This window comes from Myotis yumanensis, unplaced genomic scaffold, assembly GCF_028538775.1.
Source record: "Myotis yumanensis isolate MYYU_CA2020_CCGP unplaced genomic scaffold, mMyoYum1.0.hap1 SCAF_5, whole genome shotgun sequence".
Lineage (NCBI taxonomy): Eukaryota > Metazoa > Chordata > Mammalia > Chiroptera > Vespertilionidae > Myotis > Myotis yumanensis.
In genome coordinates this window covers 47,125,619-47,151,166 of record NW_027223756.1, presented here as the reverse complement: position 1 = coordinate 47,151,166, position 25,548 = coordinate 47,125,619, and the positions used below count along the sequence as shown (strand labels likewise).

The window sequence follows — 25,548 nt, the reverse complement described above, 5'->3', positions numbered from 1 at the left end:
CTTCTTCGCCGACTCCGTCCACACCTTTGGGGACCCCTGGACCCGCTGGGATTGGACTCCAGCACCTACCTCACCTTGATCCCCGCTCCTTGAAGGAGACCTGGTTCTCAACTGGTCTCACACAGGATGAAGAGAAGGCAGCCTCCCTGGGCTTTCCCGGGCCTTTTAACAACGCTTGCCTTGCTCCAAGGCTTCTTCCCAACCTATAGTCCAGTGGTTCCCAAACTTATTTGGCCTACCGCCCCCTTTCCAGAAAAAATATTACTCAGCGCCCCCTGGAAATTAATTTTTTTTAAATTTTAATAGCAATTAAACAGAAAGATATATGTATTAATGTTTCTACCTTTTTCGTAAAATATAGTAAAGAAAGGTGTAAATTAGAAACATTGAAGTTTGAAATTATGAAACTATTTATTGAACTCAGAATAGAAAGGTAATACAAAAAAAGTTAAAACAAACGCACCTGTGGCCATCACCGCCCCCCTGGATCGCTGCAGCACCCACCGGGGGGCGGTAGCGCCCACTTTGGGAATCACTGCTGTAGTCTTAAGAAATCATGATTCCATTTCGTCGTTGTTGTTGTTTGTACTTTGAACTGATAGGTGTTGCTAGGAAAGTTAAAATCCCTAGTCTAAAACTTTGAAAGTATCAAGCCTGCTATAAATGTCCTAGTCACTATTTCCTAGAAGACATACTATTATAGATCATGGGAAATATTTCATTTATAAAGGAAGCATAGCCAAATTGGTCATAGATATTGAACCAATGAAATAAAGAAAACATAACAACTTGAGATAAAAGAAATTGAGAAAAAGCAATTCATATTCTAGGTTCTTGGAAATCCCTTTTAAAATAGTGCAGAGGCCAGAAAATACACTGATTTCTTTATCCGATGAATGTTGCATGATTGCAACAACAGAATAATTTTTGGGGAAAAAGAAATCACTTAGTGATTTTTGCATTTTGCTGTCATCATCCATTTCCCTTTCCTATGGCCAAAGGGCTATTAACCTAGTCTCAGAAGTTTTGAAGTACCCCGAATCCTGTTTGCTGTGAACTACTAAAACTCTTTCGTATACTATCCATAAAATGAAATTTCAGCAACTGAACATATGATCTTAAGATCTGATAAGCCACAGAGTTAATGACAGCAGTTGTCACAAAAGGTAGCTGGCGATGCTAAACTCCCCAAGTTGCCTTGCAAATCGATCTCCTTTGGTAATGAATGCAGGCCCTTAATTTATTGAAACTAATTTTGAAATCATGGTACCGTCCATACTGTCTACTGTAGAAATAATTTATGAACATTAATTGCAGGAAAGAGAGGAGCCGTTTGCTTCCCGGAGCCCATCAGCAAGCTGTCCTTCCTGTTTTATCAGTAAGCAAAGCCGAGAGCAAATAACAGATGGAACTGTCCCTTGGTGGCGGCCCAGAACACTCATGAAATATAGCACAATCTTGCTCCGGCGTGCTACGTTTTTAACAGTGGAAGATCAGAAGCAGGCGAGGTGTGGGCTAGGATGAATGCCTGCCGCCGATGAAACATCCCTTTCTTCTCGCAAGATTCCTGTTGCAGATTGGACTTTGGCAGTCGATCTTAGTGGCTTGATAGAGTGTCATTACAGAATGCATCTGGAACATTCTGTGGAAAAGGAACAAACCTCAGAAGATTAAGATGCATCTAAGGCCTGGTCTGTACTCTTAATGGGCGGTTAAATTCCAGTTCCTTTACATAGCCATGAAAGACACCGCAAAGCCAAAGATGAAGCTTCCCAGACGCTGAAATGGGGTCCTTGTTTACCATCTGTCACCATCATCTCATCCTCTCGCAGTATTTTGTTCTGCTTCCTATAACTAGGTATTTGTGAGTTTTGTGTGTGGGGGTGTGTGGCTAAAATCTTCTGCATCTGCTGTTTGTATAATCACACTGAAGGCTGTTACTAGGGCTGGCGAAGCTGGGTTTAGTATATACTTTTTTTTTCCTAAAGGAAAGATCTATCAGCCCAACTTCAGTGACTACGATGGAGCAGCTTTTTAGGCACTCGGATAGGAAGTGGTCCTCAGTTCCACCAACCGATCCTCTCGTCACACCTAGTTCGCTGTGACTTTTCATGGTAGCTTTTCTAAAGCTTTCCCACTCATCCCAGGGCCCTGACCCTGCCTCATGCCTTCAACATTAAACACGGCCTTTATCTCCAAGTCATGTGAAAAGAACAAGGCTGTCTGAGAGAACTCCTTTAATAAACAACTGCCACCTGCCCCCTCCAGCTCCCAATTCACTGCCTTCATTCATTCTCCCCTTTCCTCCGATTTTAGGGAGAAAGTGACCTGCCTCCTTTACAACGTTAACGCAAACACGTGTGTTGTTAATGTTACCCTATCCAGTACATTTTTCCATTATTTCATCAATTACTGAAATATCCAGCCCCTCCCCTTCAATGCATCCTCTGACGTACTTGTATTTACCCCTTAAAAAGGAAAAGCAACAGCATCACTTCCAAAAGTGCTGTGCCCATCGAACTGCTCTCTGCTATTCCTTCAAAAATTCCTGCCACCTTTCCTCCTCATTTCCTCTTCTGTCTCTTCCCGGCGCCCCCCCCCCCCACCTCTTTTGTTAATCCTCACCCAAGGACATATTTACATTGATTTTTAGAGGGAATAGAGAGGGAGAGACAGAGAGAAAGAAACATCGATTGGTTGCCTCCTGAATAGGCCACAACGGATGCATATGCCCTTGACCGGAATTGAACACATGATCCTTCAGTCCGCAGTCCTACACTTTATCCACTGAGTCAAACCAGCTAGGGCCATTTCCTCTTCTCTTTATTTCCATCTCATTTCCTGCTTCCCCGTTCTTTGAAACTGAGCTCTGAGAGTGCACCATTCCTACTTAGTGAGTACAATGGTCAGAGTTACAGACTATTCAGCATCTGAGCACTCTTTCTACTAGCAGTCAATCCTCAGGTTTCCACATTAGCAGGAGGCAGGGGTTCACGTGCAAGGATGAAGAGGTCAGATGTTCCATCTTTCTACACCAGGCGGCAAGGCCAGGCATGGGCCTTAGCAGCCAGCTGTCCTACCTGGGCACAGAGGAGAAATTATTCACAGGGGACAGCGGTGATGGTAGCTAATGCATCCTGGGTGTCCCAAACTAGATGTTTTCTCTGCACTGTTATCGGTTGACTAATTGCTTTTGGTTCCTTCCTACTTTCCAAGTCTGATTTTCCAAGTTTCACATAATTCTGTGAGCTAACCAATATTCTGGCCATATGTGTCTTTTATCCCTTAATTAAAATACATTTGGTTTATGTTCCTTTGAGTTAAAGACTGCATGGATACAGAAAATGGTACTTGGGATTGGGTTTAATGTAATTGAGTCTGAGAAAGCAGGGCTAGGCGTGAGGATGTGGGCTGATTTTCAGAGTGGGGCTTAAAACAATGAAATCCCATTTGTCTTCAGGGACCTGACTCAGGCAGCCCGTCACAAGCTGTGGTGAGAGAGCTAATTAAAAGCAGCCTCTGATCTCTGGAATGAAAGGCTTCCTTGGAATGAAATGCCTATTCAAGGTAAGGCTTCGGGGAACCAAGTGGCCAGTGTCATTACCAGATAAAATAAAAGACGATAGGGATACTGGGATGTTTTGAGAGCATCGAATAGCTGAAAAAGGCAAGTGATAAGTTTTTCTTCTCTAATTCTTGATTGTGACACAGGCTGGACCTCGGGAACGCTAACAATGCTTAAAGAGTCTCTTAATTCTCTCAGCTTCTTTCAACTTTCATGTACTTGAAATGAAACTCAGGGTTTGATATGGTTGCTGAATTATAATATCAATTAACTTTAAAGTCTTGCTGTTCTTTTTATGTGAAAGTGAGAGTACTGATCAGAAAAATGTAGGACCCTAAGCACCAGAAATGGAGCATGTGAGTGGGTTGTAAAGACTTGCAACCCCCTGACCTCCAACCTCACACCCCTCTTCTCTCCATCCCCCCTCCCTGCAGTGGTGTGCTGGCTCTTGATGCCTTATGAGAGCCACCTGCACTTATTTCTTCCCAACTCTGTGTTCAGTGATGTCATGTTGGTCTCTTAAAGTCAACATTGGATTCCTGGTCAGGGCACATAACCAGGTTGTAGGCTTGATCCCTGGTGGGGGATGTGCAGGAGGCAACCAATCAATGTTTCACTCTCACATTGATGTTTCTCCCTCTCTTCCCTCTCTTTCTAAAAATCAATAAACATATCTTTTAAAAAAAGAGTGAATTGTTAAACACTTGCTAGCACATCGCTGTGTTGGGATTTCAGATGTATTTCCTTCCTTGTTTGGGGTGGTCTCTTCTTGCTTAGAGACTATTCCTTTTTCTCAGGGACTAATTTTGCAAGGGAGAGCAATTCACCATTTGGAGCCCACAAACCTACCACTGTCTCCTGATTTCTAACCACTAGTCAGAAGCCGGCCTGTCCTAAGAGAATCAATTGCATTGTAAAAGTTGGGTGGGGAAGTTTTTCCTTTTATTTTATGATGACAAAGCTTGGGACTATATGTAAGAACGATGACTAATAAGAATGACTGACCTTAGATAAGTAAAGTAATGACTGACCTTGGATAATTTTTCAAAGTGAAAACTGTACCATTCTGAGCTGGCTGGAGTGGATCTGATTCTTGGCTTGACTATATTCTAAATAGTGACATTGAGATTCCAAAAATCCTTTAAATAACACAGAGAAGTGTAGCAAGTACTCTGGGTGGTATTATCATATACAAATCATTTTCATCTAATTTACCTCCCAGGACACTTAGGTCATTAGCGTGTTCCTAAGAAATGTATTAGTGAGGGGAAAGGTAGCAGTTTTGAAAAGACTGTGCTATTGTTCTTTGTGGGCTGAAGATGTTAGAGGCAGATGCTCCAGTGGAAATGGTTTGCCTGATTAAAATGAGGAGGAAACTTTTAATGTAGAGCAGCAGAGGCCAAGTGGTAGCATTGAAAGGCAAGAGGCAAAAATAATTGGTGTTACTGTAATCAGCAGGGGGCACACTCATCAGTCAGCATGTTCTGAATTGCAGGAATCTTTGGTAATGATTGGCTGATCATCGGGTCGCTTAACTGAGATAGGTGATAGCACATTAGTCCTTCTTCATTTGTGTTATGGAAAACACTGCACAACTGGGAAGCATGGGTCTGACACCATTACAGGGAGTCGCTCATTCTCATATAATTATCATATGTTAGTTCTGTAATCAAGAATTCCTTGATGCTGGATTGTGCAATGGATTGTGTGTGGAATATATCTCCTTCCAAGCCTTTGCCAAAAAATAAGTGGTCATTTATTGTGTATTGCAGATATATAGCCCTTCATCTGGTTAGCCTACCCTTTGTTCTGGGTTTCTTTAGAATGGCTGGGCAATGGGGTTATTTTGTTGTTTGTTTGTTTTGGATAAAGCATTCCAGTGATGTAGCAAGCAATAAGGAAAGCACATTACATTCTAAGGATAACGTGCTTTTAGGGGTCGACATTCACGTAAACATTTTTAGTTTCCAAAGTGTTTTGGCTTTGTGACAAAAATAGACTGTTTGCGTTTCAGGTCCTGCTGATTCAAACCTATCCTAGAATCTGGCTACACAGACGTTTCATGCCAGGTATTATCTATATGTGAATAGAATACAAAGGAGGTGTAAAATTCCACATGGCAAAACTACATGGGGAAAGGGAAATAACTGGAGTTTTGGGATATTGTAAAACACTGATTCTGAGGTACCTCATTCCCAGAAGCTCAGATACCACTGTTGGTGTTCTCAGAACAGCAAATTGTACTTCAGGTCATAAATTGAATTTTGATCTGAGTCTGCCTCTAGGTGGTCCAGTCTTGTGGTTATTTTTCTGAGTACATAACTGGAATCATTCTCTTAAGCAATTGGCAAAATCCCCCCTTGCTCCCTCTACCATGAATAGGGCTGTTAAAGCTTCTGAAGTTCTCCCTCCCTCCCAAGTGCTAAAATCCAAAGTAATATTGCATCTATAGGTGAATCACAAAAATTAAACACATCATCCAAAGCATGCAGATGTTGTGTTGATGATTATTTTCTGCTGGGGTCCAACCCCAGCAGGTCCAGGGGTCCCCAAAGGTGTGGACAGAGTCAGCAAAGAAGGAATGACACGGAGACAGTGTTCAGTTGATCAGCAGCCTAGCCAGGATCTCCAGCCAAGTTCTGTCTTTTATTGTCTTGTTACATCTGTATTTATACCAGTTGATTTTAATCCTGTCAATTTCTATTCCAAAGGTTAGGGCGTTTCTTATCTCCATTCCAGGGAGTAAAGATTATGTAGCTTAAGGGCGATTATTCGTAGTTAAAGTGATTAATTACCCACCTGGCATTTAGTTAAGGGGTTTTGTTCCCTCCCTAACTTCAGGGAAAAACAATAAAATTATAATTTAAAAAATTCTACCTACTGCCTAGAAGTCACAGGAAGAAAATGAACCAAAGTAACAGTTCATCCTTCCTAATCTCTTAAAGCACGGATGGTAAGAGGTTTGGGATCACATCCAATATAGAAATAAGGCTTTAGCACCTCAGAAAATGTATCCCTGAAGGAATGGATGTGAGACATGTTATTCAAACTGTAAAAGGAAACGTGACCCATCTCATAGTCCAGGTAGATGCCAATCCCACTGGGCATTTCCTGCAGCACAAGGGTGACAGGAACAGGCCCTTGTGCCACATAGTCACCATCCTTCAGCTGAATCGTCCAACATCTGTCCTCCTGTCTGAGCAGGGGCTGCTTTCTCTCCTTGGAAAGGGAGTCTTTACAGACCCCCACGGCCCACTCAGGCTTGTCATCCACCTGGACCTCCCAGTAATGTCGGCCACAGTCAAACCCTTCAGAACCCAGGACAACTGCGTCGTCTGCAAATCCCTTTGGATTCCGATGAACTCCTTGCCTTTTCCTCACAAATGTCACAGACTTTTTATCCTCAGACACAAGCAGATTAGCATGTGCAGTTCCGGGATCCAGAGTAACTTCTTCTCTAAAAGTCTTCATGATTTGCAACAGGGCCGAACACTGTGGAGGAAGACTGAATTCTTCTCTCTTATACTTCAAGCAATAGACATCTGGAGGTTCTAGGTTATCACAACGGGGGAGGACACCCTTGATGTTCATCAGCAATTTCACATCTGACAAAACACTCGTCTCTGCCATCTCCTTTCGTAGAACTCTAAGTTTGGAAATGTGGTCTGAAAATGCAGCTTTGTTTGCAGTGAGATTCCGTAGAATGTGCTTCTCTTGTGCAGCTAGCCTTGAGTGAACTGCCGCTTGCTCACACTCTATGGATGCTATCACACTCCCATATTCAGAGGCTAACTTCGCTCTCTGCTTTTCCACCTTTTCTCTCAGTTCTGATCGTTGCCTGTCTTGAGTGGCTAATAGTTTCTGAAGGTCTGCCAGCTGCTCCTTCAGGGGCTCAATGTAACTTCTGAGCTTTTGCCTGTGATGAGAGGCAGCCTCCTCCACGGGCCTCACATGGTGGCCCTGGTGGTCAGGGGGCTGAGTGCACAGGGGACACAACAACTTTAGGTCCTCCTCACAGAAGAGGGTCAGGGCCTGGTTGTGCTTCTCACACAAGCACCTCTCTTCCTGCTGCTTCACCTTGGCCACTATGATCTGGAGGTGCTTGGCCATGTCAACCATCATTCCCATCTGGGTGTTGCTCCACAGGTGCCTCTCTTTGCATGGGTGACGGCACACAGGGCAAGGGAACCTGTCCTGCACGTCAGCCCAAGACCTCTCGATGCAGGAACGACAGAAGTTGTGCCCACATTCGATGGTGACAGGGTCTCTCAGGATATCCAGGCAGATGGGACAGTTGATTTCTGTCTGGAGTTTTGCCACAGCTCCTTCACCTGCCATTTCTCTTTGTCAGTTAATGTCAGCCCCTGGTGTCCTGTGAGGTCCTTAGCTACAGAGGTAGGTGCCTAAAGGAGCTCCACTGCCCACCTGCAGCCAATCAATGTAGCTGGAGGACTACTGTCCTTGGTAGCTCAGATGTTGGGGTCCAACTCCAGCAGGTCCAGGGGTTCCCAAAGGTGTGGATGGAGTTGGCGAAGAAGGAATGACACGGAGACAGCGTTTAGTTGATCAGCAGTCTAGCCAGGATCTCCAGCCAAGTTCTGTCTAGGTTCTCCACCAAGTTCTGTCTTTTATTGTCTTGTTACATCTGTATTTATACCAGTTGATTTTAATCCTGTCAATTTCTATTCCAAAGGTTAGGGTGTTTCTTATCTCCATTCCAGGGAGTAAAGATTATGTAGCTTAAGGGTGATTGTTCGTAGTTAAAGTGATTAACTACCCACCTGGCATTTAGTTAAGGGGTTTTATTCCCTCCCTAACTTCAGGGAAAAATCCCTACCTGGGGAAACAACCTTTCTCAGAGAGGTGACCTTGGTTAGAACACATAGTGCCAAGAAGGTGAGCAAACATATTAAGAACAGTATGCCATATACACCAGGTCCCTTGAAACATAAGCTGTGCAGAAGTTTCTTCCTTGCAGCAACTGTGTCAAGCAGCAAGGATGGACCGGCTTCCGGCAATTTTCTTTAAAAAAAATATATATTTTATTGACTTTTTACAGAGATAAAGGGAGAGGGATAGAGAGTTAGAAACATTGATGAGAGAGAAACATCTATCAGCTGCCTCCTGCACACCCCCTACTGGGGATGTGCCCGAAACCAAGGTACATGTCCTTGACCAGAATCGAACCTGGGACCTTTCAGTCCACAGGCCGACGCTCTATCCACTGAGCCAAACCGGTTAGGGCTGATGATTATTTTCATGTCTCTATTTAGAATATGTGGAAGATGTACAGCCTTGGAAGACATAGACATGAATTGAGTGATTATAAATGATAGCCAGTTGCCCAAGTATTAAATATTCAGTACCAACCAAGATCCACTAACTCTGTGCTAGATGTCAAGGGTATAGTTATGAGCAAACATGACATGGATTTTGCCGTGGTGTCACAGATAGTTTGGTGTGGGAGGGTGGCATTGCTCAAGAGAATTCTATGGGCTTGTGTGACGGGGAGACCCATGTTGTCACCGTGTTTGTGTATATGTATGTGCAGGGGGTTTTGGAAGAGAGGGCAGGGAAGGTGTGGAAAGTCTTCCTTTAGAAAGTGACACTTCAGATGAATTCTGGGACAGAGGTAAGTGGTAGGTGGACCCAAACACCACAGACAGCAGGAGAGAAGTGAGTGCTGGAGGAACTGAATGAAAGATGGTGCACCTGGAGTGATGTAAGGGGCAAAGTGGTGAAAGAGGAGGCTGCAGTGGTAGACAGGGGGCTAAACTTGTGGGGTCTGTTCCTATCTTAAGAGGTCGATGTGAAGTCAAGAGCATGGTTTTAAGTAGGGAAGAGTTCATGATGGGATATCTGGCTGCAGTAAGGTTTGATGTCCCCCTGGAATGTAGTCAGCACAATATGATGCGCCCAGCAAGCATTTACCAAAGGTTCATGGGTTTAAAAAACCCAAAACAGACAGCACCCTTTCAGGCGCTCCCACTTCTTACTGGTTTACTCTAAAATAGTAAAAACAAACACAAAACATCCCAAGCTCAATCCCATTGGTTCTGATAGTCTTGGCTATTTATGTATTTGATCTGGTCATTCAAACCCAGGGCAAAATAGTTCTCATTTATAAAATGACTTCCTCATACTCTCCACTTCTTTCTCATCCCCGTTTCTCTCTGTTGCCTTTTTCATCCCCATTGCTCTCTGTGCTCTTTCCAGTACTTAGCAAGCTCTGCTTATATCTAACTTACTTATCTGGGAATCTGTCTACCCTTCAGGCCTGGGAAATTAGGCAGAGGACACCCACGTTGTATACATGTTTGTGTGGTTCCTCCTAGATAGTAAGTGCTTTGTCTCATAAACATTTTTTTTCCTTTTAAATGTGTTTCAATCCCTGCTGTAATATATATTTCTATTTCACATTGTTCTTGCCTGAAGGCAAACCAGCAAAAATTTAAACACAAACTTTCATTCTTACTATTTGGTTTACAAGTAAATGCCAGGTACGTTAATAAGCTAACATTGTTCTTTATACATTTCACCAAATGGTCCCCGATTTTTCTTTCCTTCATATAAAAATGCATTTCAGAACTTGCCCACTGGGGGGAAGCATAGTGTTTAGTTCATCTTTGCAATGCCCAGGAGACTCTCTCCCCAAAGCCTCTCTGTCAAAGACTTGCACTCTGCTTTTCATGTAAACAAAGCCTTAGTCTGTCTCTGTCTGTCTGTCGTCTGTCTATTTTCCTGTTGTCAAATTCTTTTCTCTTCCCTTTTTCAAAGGCTCTTTGTGGCTTACAACTTTTATTTTGAAACTTCCAGGAGCTTAATTAATAAACATGAAACCTAGCAGAAGCTGGCACAGTGCCCTCTTTTTTTTTTTTTTTTTTGCTCAACCACATGGGCATGTGAGGGTATTTGTAGTTATTTACATTTGGCATCCAACTGACTCAACGAGCAACATTGCCTTTTTTTGTCCACGAGCACCGAAGCTATTAAATTAAACAGGTTAATGTGGCTGCAGCATTCCGCCCCCTACTATCCCCACAGCTATAGTAAATCTGCCACCTGTTTATTTCCATAAAAATTCAATTATGGTACCACCAGTTATTCTTCTGATGCGAGCAATTAACTGCAGGCAGTTTCGGGCCCCAAAGAAAGGCCAGGCAGGCCTGCTCCCGACTTTCCTCCTTGCTCCCTTTAGCCGCCGGGGGTTTCTTTTGCTAAATGACTGCACACCTCCACACCAGTGGAAAAAAAAGAAAAAAAATAGACTAGGATGCTGTGCATTGTCATGCCAGGGAGAAAGCAAAACCTGAAAAATTACCAGCAGTCCTCTGCCTCCCCCTGTCCGACCAGAGGGGAAGCTTGCCAGGCCCAGGGAAGTGAGCAGCAAGCAGGCAGCCAGGGCCACGGGACACTCCTGCAGGGCTGCAAAACACACCAGAATGAAGAAGGAATTGCTGTGGGAATGGTTCACCTTCTTTCTTCTTCATCTTTGTAAAAAATGTGACTGGGAGGAGAGGTTGGTAAAATGCAGAAGCATTCGGGCTCAGGCAGCAGCACAGTAATGAGGAGGAAGATCCATCTTTGCTGGGGGTCACAACAATGCCGACGGAACCCAGAACCGAGGCATTGTGAAAAGCAGTTGCACTGCTTTTCCCCTTTAAGAAGAATGAGTCTGTAGTCCCAGGTGGAAAATGCTGACTTTTATCTTTCTATTTGTTTGTTTAATGTCTGCTTCTCTTTGTCATATTTCTTTTCCTTCTCTCAAAAGTCGACCGATAAAAAATTACTAACTCTGACATCTAGTGATTTGCTATGTGATCTAATCATTGAACAGAGATTGAGAGATTTACTTCCCATTAATCCCTTTAATGCCATGGGTACTAATTTTGTTTGAATTAATAGTATTTATAGTGAATATGTTAACATAGTTTTAAGAGCAAATTAGGCTGAAATGATCATTAAGTCATACCTAGCTTTCAAGATAAAACAAATGTTTCTCCATAAGTAGGTTGGTACCAATAACTATCAAGGTGTAGTTACTTTTGGTAAATTCAGAGACTGAGAGAACATCAAAAAAAGGTAATGAGTATAAGTAAGTATAAGTAGATGATTGAACCCAAGGTGACTCAGCTCCTAGCTGGGCAGGTGCGTGGAGGGCTCATGTTACTCCTCCAAGGGGGTCACAAATTCCAATTAATCCAGGGCAGGCATGGATGTCAGATGTCAAACTGCTCCCAGGGATTGAGTGAGTCTATACATATACTTCCTTCCCTTCCTCCTGAATCTGAAGGTGCCCTGTGCCAACCAGCATCAATACACTGCTGGGGCAGAAGGTAATAAAGTAGACTTTGAAGGCAGCATGCCACAGGAAACAATTACAGTCTATTTAAATTTAATCTTTTCTTAAATGGTTACTCAAAAGCAATGGTTCTCAACCTTCTGGCCCTTTAAATACAGTTCCTCATGTTGTGACCCAACCATAAAATTATTTTCTTTGCTACTTCATAACTGTAGTGTTGCTACTGTTATGAATCATAATGTAAATATCTGATATGCAGGATGGTCTTAGGAGACCCCTGTGAAAGGGTTGCTCGACCACCAAAGGGGTCACGACCCACAGGTTGAGAACCGCTGCTCAAAAGAGAGAGTCTGTTAGAAGTTCAGGAGGGCATTTATAAATCCTGCCCAGGCAAGTTGGTATGTAGGGCTGACACCCGGTAGGTGGAAGAGTGGAGGAGATTTTAGAACCTGTGTTTATCTTGATGGGATGGGACTTGAATGAAGAAAGACCAATATTTTGTGGCCTTGAGACCACCACAACCTCTGCTGTTCAATGGGTTCAAGGTCAAGGTCTTGAAAATTGTCCTTTTCCTGTCTTCAGATGTTCTCATGAGCCCTTTTCTTTTCAGTTCAAAGTATAAATTAAAATGGGCTTTATGTGTTTATTCTTCCTCCCAAATTTTGGGCAGATGCCTAATTTCCACTGTTTCCTTACCTCCTGAAGAGTTTCAGGTTTTTTGCTTTGGCCAAAACGATGCAAACATACAGCTTTGTACTTTGAAGTCTGAGTTAAAGCAAAACTAAATGGACCATGTTTATCTGATCAATTAAGGCATTGCTTACATCCTTAGAACTGATGGTTCTCATTTAGGCAGCATTCTCTACAATCCTCAGGAAATTAACAACAGAGATTGAGTTTCTGGAATGGGGGTCATTATATAAAGAAATGCAGGGAGAGTGTGGAAGAATTTGACGAGGCTCCAACATAAGCTACATAAACTGACTGGGCTCCAATATAAACTGAAGAACGCTTTTGTAGAAGTGAGACTGTAGAAAAATATTAATGACAGTTCCCCAAATAGAAGTTTGATTTAAAACTTCTATTGTGTGAAGTGATCTAGGTTTAATAGTCTTCGGCATGATTGATGCTTATAATTACGAAACCTGTCTTTCAGAGATCAGCACTCAACAGCACAGTTCACTTTAACCACAATTCAACGGGGTGTGCTCTATAAACAGCACCATGCTAAGCAGAGTATTCAACTTAGAAAAAAATGTTAAAAGCACAAATTAAAACCCTCTTGGAGGTTTACAGGGATTTTTTTTTGAAACCAAACTGATCAACATCAATTAATTAGAAAGATATAACATGCTAGTAATTGAGCCCTCAGGCTGCCCCCAGTCAACCTCCTGTCCACCATTCTCAAAAACAGTTTGAAATCACACTTGCTTGGTTTCCTTTCCAGCCAGTCCTGGACCTGGGCACAGATTCTCCCAGAAAGCAATCTCTCTTTCCTCGGAAACCCGGCTGGATTTGTTAAGTCTCGGTTAGAGTGTGTTTCATCGTCCACTTGATGCCAACAGATATAACTGGAAGCTGCAGAAGGATAAGGATTGTGTTTTTTCAAATTTGGCAGATCCTACCGGGATTGCCTTCCAAATTCTAAGATGGGTCTTAAAAATTGTGGCTTGGCAGGAAAGTAATGCACAATCTTCAGGTGTAGGGTTTTTTGTTTTGGTGGATTTTTATACTATAGGTTTTGAGGCAACTTGGAATTGTATATAATAGCTTTCCTCAAGTGCCAAGTTTTAAGCTGTTATTTCTTCACTATAAAGAGAACGGGAATGGAGAGACCACCAAGATGGCGGCATAGGTAAACACCAGAGACTGCTGCCGCAAACAACCACTTCAAAAATACAACTAAAAGACGGAACAGACATCACCCAGAACCACAGGAAGGCTGGCTGAGGAGAGACTCTTCAACTAGAAGGAAAGACAACAGCATTCCGAGGCTCAGAGGAGGCGCAGTGTGGAAAATACAAAGATGCGGAGGTGCGAGCGCAAAGCGGGCTGGTGGCTGAGGGCGCGGTTGTCGTTTTCAATCAGGAGGGAGTCTCAGACTCTGAGCTCCAGATCCGGGCGAGTCTCTAGGGACTCAGACTCAAACGGGAGAAGCGGGATTGTCTGGCATCAGTTGAAACGTGAGGGTAGCTTTCTCTCTGAGGTTTGCAGCGGTTGCTGGGGTTCTGAGAAGCAGAGCCTCTGGGAACAGGACTGAGAGCAGCCATAACTGCTCCCTCCACCCGCCCTGTTGATCCCGCCCCGCCCAAGCCCTGGGCAGAGCCATTTGCCGGATAGCCTCAGGCAAAGGCTAGATTAACACCTCCCCAGAGGACAGAAGTTTTTCCACAGCTGATTCCCACAGCCAGTCGGCCTGGTGGTCAAATCCCTCTAGTATTAACTACAACAATCAAGGCTTAACTAGAACAAGACTGTGCACAAAGACCACAAGGGGGTGCACCAAGAAAGCATAAAAAATTCGGAGACAAAAAAACATGACAGAAATGGAGGATATAGAGCTAAAAAACGCAATTTTGAGGGCTTGCAATAAACTTGAGGAGAGCCTCACGAAAACTAATGAGACCCTCGATGCTATGATAAAGAAACTAGAAATTAAGCATACACGGACTGAAATAAAGAATATTATACCCAATAGCAGACCAGAGGAGCACAAGAATCAAGCCAAAGATTTGAAATATGAAGAAGCAAAAAACACCCAACTGGAAGAGCAAAATGAAAAAATAATCCGATAGTGTGAAGATAGTGTAAGGAGCCTCTGGGACAGCTTCAAGCGCACTAATATCAGAATTATAGGAGTGCCAGAAGATGAGAGACAGCAAGATATTGAAAACCTATTTGAAGAAATAATGGCAGAAAACTTCCCCCACCTGGTGAAAGAAATGGACTTACAGGTCCAAGAAGCGCAGAGAACCCCAAACAAAAGGAATCCAAAGAGGACCACACCAAGACACATCATAATTAAAATGCCAAGAGCAAAAGACAAAGAGAGAATCTTAAAAGCAGCAAGAGAAAGAGACTCAATTACCTACAAGGGAATACCCATACGACTGTCAGCTGATTTCTCAACAGAAACTTTGCAGGCCAGAAGGGAGTGGCAAGAAATATTCAAACTGATGAATACCAAGAACCTACAACCAAGATTACTTTATCCAGCAAAAGCTATCATTCAGAATTGAAGGTCAGATAAAGAGCTTCACAGATAAGGAAAAGCTAAAGGAGTTCAGCACCACTACACCAGTATTATATGAAATGCTGAAAGGTATCCTTTAAGAAGAGGAAGAAGAAAAAGGTAAAGATACAAATTGTGAACAACAAACATGCATCTATCAACAAGTGAATCTAAGAATCAAGTGAATAAATAATCTGATGTAGGAATGAACTGGTGATTATAATGAATCAGAGACATAGAAAGGGAATGGACTGACTATTCTTGGGGGGAAAGGGGGATGGGAGATGCGGGAAGAGACTGGACAAAAATCGTGCACCTATGGATGAGGACAGTGGGTGGGGAGTGAGGGCGGAGGGTGAGGCGGGAACTGGAAAGAGGGGAATTATGGGGGCAGGAAAAAAAGAGGAACAAATGTAATCTGAACAATAAAGATTTAATAAAAATAAAAAAAAATAATAAAAAAAAAAGAGGAGGGGAATGGTACAGATAAAGCTTTTAGACTCTGACCCAGAGCCCCCCCAAAATTTTCCCTCTGATTTGGTTTTCTATAGGATTTATTTTATGCATCGGTCTCCCTTTCCCCCCTCCCCCCACCACCAAGACAGAGGGTACCTGTTCTGTTTTTAATAAATTATAATAACCTCTTAACTTGATTATATATTATACATTATTATATATTACATTAGTACATATGGAGATAATTATTTATGAAGAATTTTGTAGGTGCCTGTGGGAGGGGAAAAAAAGCTGCTCTGGAGAAAACTGCTCTAAGATGGTACATTTCTTGACAAAGAGCTGTGACAATTTAATGGAAAACATTTCTCAATGTATTTATTTACACATAAAATTTTATATCCTTAAATTGCAGCCTATGGGACAAATTTGGAAAGTAAATCCCTTATATTTAGGAAAAATGCAAATATATTTTAACCCTTGAGAAAATTACTGATTATATTATAATGAACTCATTATTTGCTTTGTTCTTGCCTTAGACTAAATATCTTGCTTTATTTCACATGAATGTAGTTTTTCTCAAGTCACCCTACATCCTATATAGACTCGTAAGATGACAATTTTAAAAAGAGTGAGAAAGAGTAAGGAACACTTTTATTCTATTGTATTTTATTTTTTAGAATGTCAAAAGAAGAAGATTCTTCTTCTCTTATCAACAGATAATTGATAAAATTTGGTCTGTTTCATGTTTGGAAATGTTGGTCTTAAAGTTCCTGGTTTGACAAGTGCTATGTGAAAAGGAGAAAAAAATGACAATCCCAAAGTAGAAAATCAGAGAGACAAAATCATGACTACTCATGGTCTCAACCTTTTCAAACCTTGGCATATTATTTCCAAATACTTAAAATACAATAAACTTATTTGATAGGTATTGGGTTTGTCCTTTCAAACCATCACTGAGTGACATTTAACCCGATGGTCAATTTTCCATCTCAATAATTACAGAAAAATTGTCAAAATTTTTTACATTTTTATGTCCATCTTTGGTTGTAACACTTCAACTGCTTGAATAAAACAATTGTAGTTAGTTAAATAACTCAAGGATTTGAATCTTCAGTTATCCATTTACTAAAGATTTAAAAAAATATAACCCTGAGAACAGTATGATTTAGACCCCTTTCTCTCCTGAGAAGCAGTATTTTTATCCCATGTTCATATAAACTTCTCTGAATCTTAACTCTATTAATTTTTCAAGTATTCCATCTAAAATTTGTGAATTTTGTTAGAAAAATTACAAGTAGGAGTATCTCCAGTCATTATATTGCATGAAGGGCAAGGAATTTTAGGCTACTACACCTATTCCAATATTGCCCCTCTTTACTCTATCACTCCATGGAGAACTTATGACAAATACATGACATGACCCTCTTTATCTCACAGTGGCTTCTATGGAATGGGGACTATTTTTTTTTTTTAAATTCTCATCTGAGGATATTTTTTCAATTGATCTTTAGAGAGAGAATAGGAGGGGGGAGGCAGGAGAGAGAGAGGGAAAAAAAATCAACGTGAGAGATACATTGCCTCCTGCGCTCCTGACCAGAGCCAGGGAGTGAACCTGCAACCCTTTGGTTCACGGGCTGACGCTCTAACCACTGAGCAACCAGCCAGGGTTATGGGGACTTTGGGTGGGTTATATCTTAAGAACTCAATATGAACTCCTGGCCACTGTTGTTTCTATCAACCACCAGCCAGAACTACTAGAAGAGTTAGGTTGGTATAAATGCTCTTAGGCCAAATTAAATAATATTTTTTGAGATGTCTGGCTCCATCTCATTTTAAATTATATTTCAAGACTTTTTGAACTTCTGACCTCACTTTACACATATTTTTGAGAAGAGACTGACAAACATCTTCCTCTGTGTAAGTTTTATAGAACTTGCTCCATTTTCAGAATTTCTTTCTTCTGTATCTGCTTTTGGCTTTGGTCAACCTTGAAATAAGTTCAGTAGTACCTTGCCTTCCCAACAACTACTATTCTCTTACCTTTCACTTACAAATCATTATTGAGAGGTATAGAATTTTATCAATATCAAGACATCATACAGCTTCCAAATTTCACTTAGAAACTCATGCTTAGACAGCTCTTCCGAAGTTCTCTCCAATATTTCACAAAACATGCCTCGCCCTTCTTAGAAGGTCTATGAGAAGAGTTGTAGTAATAAAAATAAGATACTTTGTTTTTCCAACTGGAAATAAATTTCATTGGTCATATTATAATAATTTATTTTTCACTTGCCTTGATGGACAGTTTTTCCTATTTTCCTGCTACTGTCAGAAGGAATGCCTTAATATGAATCAATCTACTTGAAGAATTAACTTCATTCTATTTGATAATCTCTAAAATAGGTGAATTAATTTAGACCTATTTGTGGGCTACTTTTTAAAATATATTTTTATTGATTTCAGAGTGAGGAAGGGAGAGGGAGATAGAGATAGAAACATCAATGACGAGAGAGAATCATTGATTGACTGGCTCCTGCATGTCCCCTACTGGGAACCGAGTCCACAACCCAGGCACGTGCCCTGATCAGGAATCGAACTGTGACCTTCTGGTTCAAAGATAAAAGCTCAACCACTGAGCCACACTGGCTGGGCAATGGGCTACTTTTAGATATGTTGTGCAAATAATTCACCCTAGAAGATATTCCAATAAGTTTCTTATGCAGAACAATGATATAATTTCATTAATGAGGATTTCCTATGGTTATTTTAAGCAACTGTTAAACCCTTTTTGAAAACTCCAAGCTAAACCCTTTACGCCAAAGCTTTTTAAACCATCAGTGGTCAAGAACTGTTTTGTTGTTTTATTTATTTGTTTAACTTTCACATAATCACGTAACAATACTTTTGTAGAACGCACTGATCATGTGCTTGAATGCAATGATAATCTCAAATTTTTATATAAGTTTCTTAGTGCTTATTCCAGGTTCCTGTCCTTATGCACTGTGAACTGGTAGCAGTTTGCAGATCACCAGGGGCTAAATTTAGAATGCCACCGATGGAGGCTAGAGTCTATGATGTAAAACTGGAGAGTAGATTGATAGGTTGTTCTTATATTATAGCAACATTGTAATATGTATTCAGAAAGATTTACTTCCCCTAAAGAAAAACTTTTATCCCTGTTTTATAAAAAATATTCATCTGGCTGTGGATTTTTTTTCTTTTTAAAGGAGAAAGAGGGAGAGAGAGAGACAGAGAGAGAGAGACAGAGAGAGAGAGACAGAGAGAGAGAGAGAGACATCAATGATGAGAATCATTGATCCACTGCCTCCTGCATTGCTCCCTACTGGGGATTGAGCCCACAACCTGGGCATGTGCCCTTGACCAGAATCAAACCCAAGACCCTTCAGTGTGCAGGCTGATGCTCTATCCACTGAGCCAAACCAGGTAGGGCTGGCTGTGGATTTTTTTAAAAAAAATATTTCAACACTGCCATTTACTAATTTAGTCTGCCACTTATACCAGAGAACATTGTGCCTATAACCCATGGCCTTGCCTTGGAATCCAACTCTTGTCGAAAGTCTGTATGGAAGAAATGTTTATATTCTCTAGATCTTTTTTAGATACTCCAAGTTGTGGTTCAAGTGTCATTTTCTCATTCACTTTAGCGTGTGTTGAGTCCAGTCATCATATACCTGAGTGTGTGAATCACAGTGTTCTGACTTCCAGAAAAACCATTTAACTGAAATATTAAAAATCATGCCCTGGCTTATATTTAGAGATGCTTTAAAATATTAATATCAAACATAATATTACATTCTCTTCAGGGATTTTGGGGGGACATTTTCCATTTAGTATTCTCTACTTGAAAATTCATGTGAAGGATCATATTCATTTCAGATTTGTAGAAAAGGCCCTCTTTTACAAGTTATTTTTTTTAAAAGATCTAATGCATCTCACCTATGAACAAGAATGAGTTGTTAATCTGGCCTGTCCATGTTCAGATATTACTGGAGCGTTATTCATTTATTCATGCAACAATTAAGTATTAAATGCCAGTATATGCTAAGCATGGTACTAAGTCTGCTAATTCAGAGGTAAGAAAACCAGGCCTTTTTCTTGCTCTCAAACAGTAAAGACTCTAGTAGAAGAGCTAGGCATATAGTTCAGTAATAAAATAAATAAATGTAAAATCAGATTATGGTAAGTGCTCTAAAAGGAAGGTACGTTGTTATGGAAGTGTATTTAATTGTTAGATTTATTCAGTCAGAGATACAAACATGTTTCTCTCTTCCATTTCCTTGTTCTATGCTACTAGCTAATGATAACAGTTTGATTTAATACAAGACATGAACATCAGCCCCCAGATGCTGTCACTCCACATGGTGTGCTGAGGGTCTCTGAAGAGAAGCAGTTGTTTGGGACAATGGTTCTTCGGGGAGATGGTGGGTGCACTGGTGGATTTAACAGACTTGGCTAAGGTGGCTGATTTTTGCTACACTTGACTGTGGTGTTGCTAGAGAGAGTAGTCTGGGGATTGGTGGTGGGAGGCTAGCTAGGTGGTAACTTCAAACAGAATAATGAGGCCAAGCTTGGTGATTCTCTTTCTGGGGGGTGAGGCCAGCACTCTTACAGACCATGACCGCGAAGGCCATCTCCCAGAGCTTCGAGGTCCATACGGACATGGAAAAGCTCTAGCTAGACTCAGGAAAATTTTATCACAGGATAAGCTTACCTTATCCATAGCTGCAAAGCACAGAGGCAGGGAGAAATGCTGATAGATCTCTTCTGTGGGAAGATTTGGGGTTTAGGATTATCACTATTGAAACTTGGCAGGCAGCACCAGGTTGGCTGCAAGTAATTCATCCCATCTTCATTTTATTGACCACAATTTTGTTAGCCTTTTGCATTTATCCAGTTTCCTAGCCTTGGCTTGGAGAATGTTGAAGTCAGGTCTGCTGGAGCCATGAAATCAAAGGTGGGAAGGAACTTTTATGCTGACACCAGGGTATTGAAGGTTATCCAAGATCTGAGGAATTAAATGCTGAGCAAAGACAAGTTCAGGGCAGAGCATCTGGCCAAGATAGCTGCTTCTCATTGGGCCTCTAGCAGCTCGGGTTAGGGAGGTGGCATGGGGACCAGCACAGACATAAAGACACCTGGGGCTCCTTCAAGGCTTATAGATAAGCAAATGACAGCATGACTAACCTCTAAAGGAAATAAAAATCATAAATGTAAAGAAACTTTAATTCCTGCCTGGTTAAAATTAAATCATATGTTACAATGGTTGGTGATAAAAATCTTAGAGGGAATAACAGTGATTTTCACAGATTCTCCAAATGATGACCACTGATTTGTTAGAGAACTGCCGGAGAAGCACAGAGGCCTTGTTCAGATGGAGTCCATATGGATTCTGCACTTATCATTATGGATTTGCATTCCTAACTCTTTTACCAAGAAGAGCAGAACCTCCCCCACTCATGTTCAGCTACTGGCTATAAAGTTTCTGTCGCTCTCCCTTAAAATATTACCTTTGAACTGCAAACTATGATTGCAAGCAAGGCTTATAAAATATACATGTTAGAAAATAGTATTTCCCCCCTTCATTTATAGACTATATTTGTCCTTAGTGATTGAATTTTCTCACTAACCTTGTGGTCATTAACCCATGGGCTATGACCTAGTGATCTTGCCTTTATTTAACCTACCAATATAAAAACTGTGCAAATTTTCTTTTTAGTCAGAAGCATATCCTGGACCATGGGGTCTTTTTTTCTGTTCTCTTACTGACCATGTAAGAAAATAAATATGATGGCCTGTGGCTGAAATTGCTACTTTTCCATAATATCCACTCTCCTTTTTACATCAGTAATATAATTCCAATGTTATTCAATGCAGCAATGTGCCTGGCTAGCTAGGAATTATTCCTATTTTCTAAGTATCATTAGGGAGTCGTGACTATTGTAGACCGACTTCTCTCTTGATAAACAGGAGACTTGCATGGATGAGTTAAACTTTGGAAATGTTTAAAGAGTCTCACATTTCAGTGGACAATGTATTTTTCAAGCCTCATAATGACAGATAAAAATCCTGGATGATCCCTGACTTCCAAATGAAATCTGTGGAGCTGAACTAAACCACAAAACAATACTGTGAAGGGAAGAACACTGGACTTTAATATTTTGCGACTTTACAAGGAGATAGGATTTTTATTTGGCATTTTAATTTCTGTGTGGTAAGATGATAATGAAACATTGTTCATTATGTTCAAATTTAGGATAATGTTCCATTCTTATCTATGGATAAGTGGTAACTTCGTTTGGAATATCATGGTCAATTGTGTGGCTAAGACATCTGTTACTTTTGGCCTGTTGAGTATCCATCCCTCCCCTTTGCTAATAAAACACCCCTGGTTTACTTTATTGAGCCATCCTTACCTAGTCCTCAGGCCATGTGATTGTTGAGTGCCTGATGTACTTACTCTTTGACTCCAGGGTGGAAGCAATTTCCCATCCTGAGTAAAGAGAGTCACAGGATTATTGCTTCAGGGGTAGGAATGTGACAAAGCCTTTAGGTCACCTCAGGTTAAGGATTAGGAAAGTGGGAGGATATACTCTCTGAGACAATATTTACTCTTTTCAATGACATGAAAAGTGTCTGCCTGGGAATTGAGCCGAAACAAAGGTAGAAGAAGTAAGAGATGGAGAGCAACCAAGTCCTGATCTCACACTTTGCAGCACCCCTTGAAGCTGTGCCACATCTGGATTTTTCAATTATGTGAAACCACAAATTCCTTTCTCTGCTTAAACATTGTTTGGGATGGTGTTCTGTTATTTGTAATAGACAAGTTCTGACTACCACATGGTGCACATTGTATGACTTCTCTTGTGAGTCGTGTTGCTGGGCATGTGGACTAGGGAGAGAATTTAATCTAGTAGTAAATGTGTTTTAGAGTTCATGTTTGATGTGTCTTCTGACCTACTTCAGAGACTTCATGGGAAAAACTTAATTTCCTACTCCACTTGGTTGTGGAGGCTACAAAATGCTCTTCTCCTAAGAGAGGCTCCATTTCCCTGGCTGATCCTACTGGATATAGATTAAAATAAAAATGAAAGGGTACGAGAGAGAGGTGGGGATGCTGGGTTCCCCTCAGGCCACACTAAGCTCTGCCATTTTAAGCCCCTCCAGGGAAAAAGAGCTACTGGTTTGATTAGTTGGTGTGCAGAGTAGATAGGCCACAGTGACTTGTGGGTGGAGTTACTGTGCAATGAAACCCAGTGAAAGTCTAAGTACAGCCTCTGACCTCTTCCACTTCCTGGTTTCCTGCAGCTGGGAGGGTCTATTTGCATAAAGGCTCTTTCTGGGATATAGTACTTTCTATTGCTCCGTTTCTTCCTCTTTGTCCCTTTCTCAGTCACGCTTGAGTGTGCTGTTCTTAATACTTTAGATTCACAGAATTAGGTGGTTCTGCTTGGAGCATTGAGAGTATCTAGTCCAGCTCAGACTTCATCAGAGTTCTGGGGTTAGCAGTCAGGTGCTTGCACAACATGAATACAGAGGTCCTTTGATTAACATTTGACTATTGTTATTTATGTGAACAAGAGATAGTACAATACAAGTGAGGTAAGTAAATGTGTATTTTTTCCCTATTGATTCTTAGAGAAAGAGGAAGGGAGAGAGAGAAACATTGATTTGTTGTTTCACTTATTTATGCATTCATTGGTTGATTCTTAAATGTGTCTTGACCAGGGACTGAACCTGAAACCTTGACGTATTGGGACAACACACTAACCAACTGAGCTATCCTGCCAGGGCTGTATTTTCTTCTTATGTTATCTGTCAGGAAGCTGAAAGACAAATGTATGGCTCAAAAACAAAAACTAACCTTTAACTGTTTAAGCTATTTATAGTTGGGTTTTGTTATCTGCAGCCTAATAAGATCCTAAAGGATATATACTTTAATGCATGCTTAGATGATAGCAATGAAAATAGAACCAATGGTTATTTATTTAATTTTATACCTATTTATGGCACAACGTATAAACTGTTCATGTGGAAGGTTGTGTTTTTTTCTGTTTCTTAGCATCATATCCTAGATGAGTACCCAACACATAGAAAATATTCAGCAAATATTTGTTAAATGTTTTATCTTCCAAATTTACATAGTCTATCTGGAGAGAATATCATATCTTTGCTAATCACAATGAAAGATTTCTAGTGGTATGATTTATCTAGGTTTTTAGTCATTAACTTACTTATTCAGCATGTTATAACAGCTTATCTGATTTAGCATGTTATAACAGCTTAGAATACATGGACTATAGATGAATAAAATCTATAGGTGTTGCAAAATCTGTAGCTACAGCTAAACTATTAGATGATAAAAGCAGAATTCAAAATGAAATATTAAACAATTTGGGAGTTTTTTAAATCCTAAATGTGGTAAAATCAATAGGAATTCAAATCCATAATTTTGGATTTAGAGTGGATCAGAAGCTACTAACAAACCCAAACCTGTTTGCTGAACACGTGTAAGTTAAAATCAGATGAAAAAATGTTGGCAGAATGAAGAATACTTAACTTGGGGAAGATTATTCTTATAGATAGAAAACAGGTAAGGAGAGAGTTTATAACGTGACATATTTGAAGCACTTTCTTGCTGGAGATAAATTAGATTTATTCAATGTAGTTTCAAAGGGACTAAAGAGAAAAAAGTTGGAGCAAAGTGTGGGAGTTTCTGGTTGAGATACTGGAGCTCAACATGAGGGAAATGTTGGCAATGCACCATTTTCAAAAGTAGATTTGCCTGACTTGTGAGACTCAGCTATGCAGACTGACAGTGAAGTGTCATGTAACCACCTGACAGGAGGCTAATGACAGAGTTTCCTGCTTGACTGACTCTCTTGTTAAAATGCTTTCATTTAGGTTAAAATCATTTGATAGATTCTTTTGTTTCTTTTCTTTTGGGATTTGGGGATATCTTCTGAAATAAAGTGACAAGATAATGGTAATTATGAGGTGAGGACTTGTCAATCATATTATTTGTTCAACTTGTTTTTTATAACAAGGGGTCCCCTATGTTGCCCCTTCCTTATGTCAGGATAACAGTGGATCTGATGCTGCCTGTTGGTGTTGGAGGAGGGAAGCTCTGTGGTACTTGTCTAATTCAGGTACTGTGTTGGCAACCACTTATAAGCAAACTCGAGCATGTTTATATTGTGAGACTCATTAAACCAGAGGTCACTGTATACATGCCTGCATGGTCATAGCATATTTTTAATTAGGCTAGTACAGTTTTGGACTTTTTAAAAAAGTTTTAATGTTTTTGAAAGTGTAAATCAATGGTGGGAAAAAGGGAGCTTGCCACAAGAGGCTGTCCCAGACCCTGTTGTAGTTCATTCTCTCATCAAACCATTGGCGTTTGCAATCCCTGGAAGCGGTTTTGACTTGCAGGGATAAATCTGACTTATGCACAATGGGGCTGAGTTAAGAGTTCTCGTGACTCATGTATTAGTATTCCTGGCCCTCCCTGTCTAGACCTAACCCATGTTGGCCACATTTCAAGTGCTTGGTGCCCACATGTGCCTGGTAGCTACTATATATCAGAATTCTGACTCAGACCTTCATAGGGAGCCCCACACCCCTGACACATAAGCTTCCCGGGGTTTTCCATGTAAATAAGTCCTTTTAGCTCTACTTCCTCTCACTTTCCTCAGTATTGCTCTTGTTTTTATATTTTTTAATTTTTAAATGGTCTTTGTCTTTTATATCCTACCTGCCTCTTTTGCCAAAATAATTGACCCCCATTTTGAAAACCACTGAGTCTTGTAAACTATAAAATAGTAATTTAGTCTACTTGTTCATCACTGTATTCCCCAAACCTAGAACAGCTCCCAGCACATAATGAGAATTAAGAAGAATTGGTCAAAGCTTTTGAGACCATGCTTCCTGGCCACTGTCCTCAGTTTTGGCTCAAATAAAATGTCAAAAAATGAA

General features: G+C 40.8%; 2 protein-coding genes across 3 annotated transcripts in view; one reads left to right on the top strand and one right to left on the bottom strand.

The window, feature by feature from the left end:
- The window catches only part of SLC7A11 (solute carrier family 7 member 11), a 133,805-nt gene extending 130,330 nt beyond the window's left edge, over window positions 1-3,475 (top strand). Inside the window, exons 12-13 of one of the 2 annotated variants that reach the window (XR_011471542.1) lie at window positions 1,318-1,858; window positions 3,461-3,475. Coding sequence is in view for 1 of the 2 variants with exons in the window: in XM_070415183.1 (XP_070271284.1) it covers window positions 1,318-1,382 (65 nt within the window). In the remaining variant the exon portion in view is untranslated. Of the gene's footprint in view, window positions 1-1,317; window positions 1,860-3,460 lie in introns of those variants that run through there. The other variant, XM_070415183.1, reaches the window with a different exon arrangement.
- Window positions 3,476-6,496: 3,021 nt separating this feature from the next.
- LOC139011712 (tripartite motif-containing protein 75-like) lies at window positions 6,497-7,903 on the bottom strand. The gene has a single exon (XM_070417207.1). The coding sequence runs from the start codon at window positions 7,901-7,903 to the stop codon at window positions 6,497-6,499; it is 1,407 nt and encodes a 468-aa protein (XP_070273308.1).
- Window positions 7,904-25,548: the final 17,645 nt, after the last annotated feature.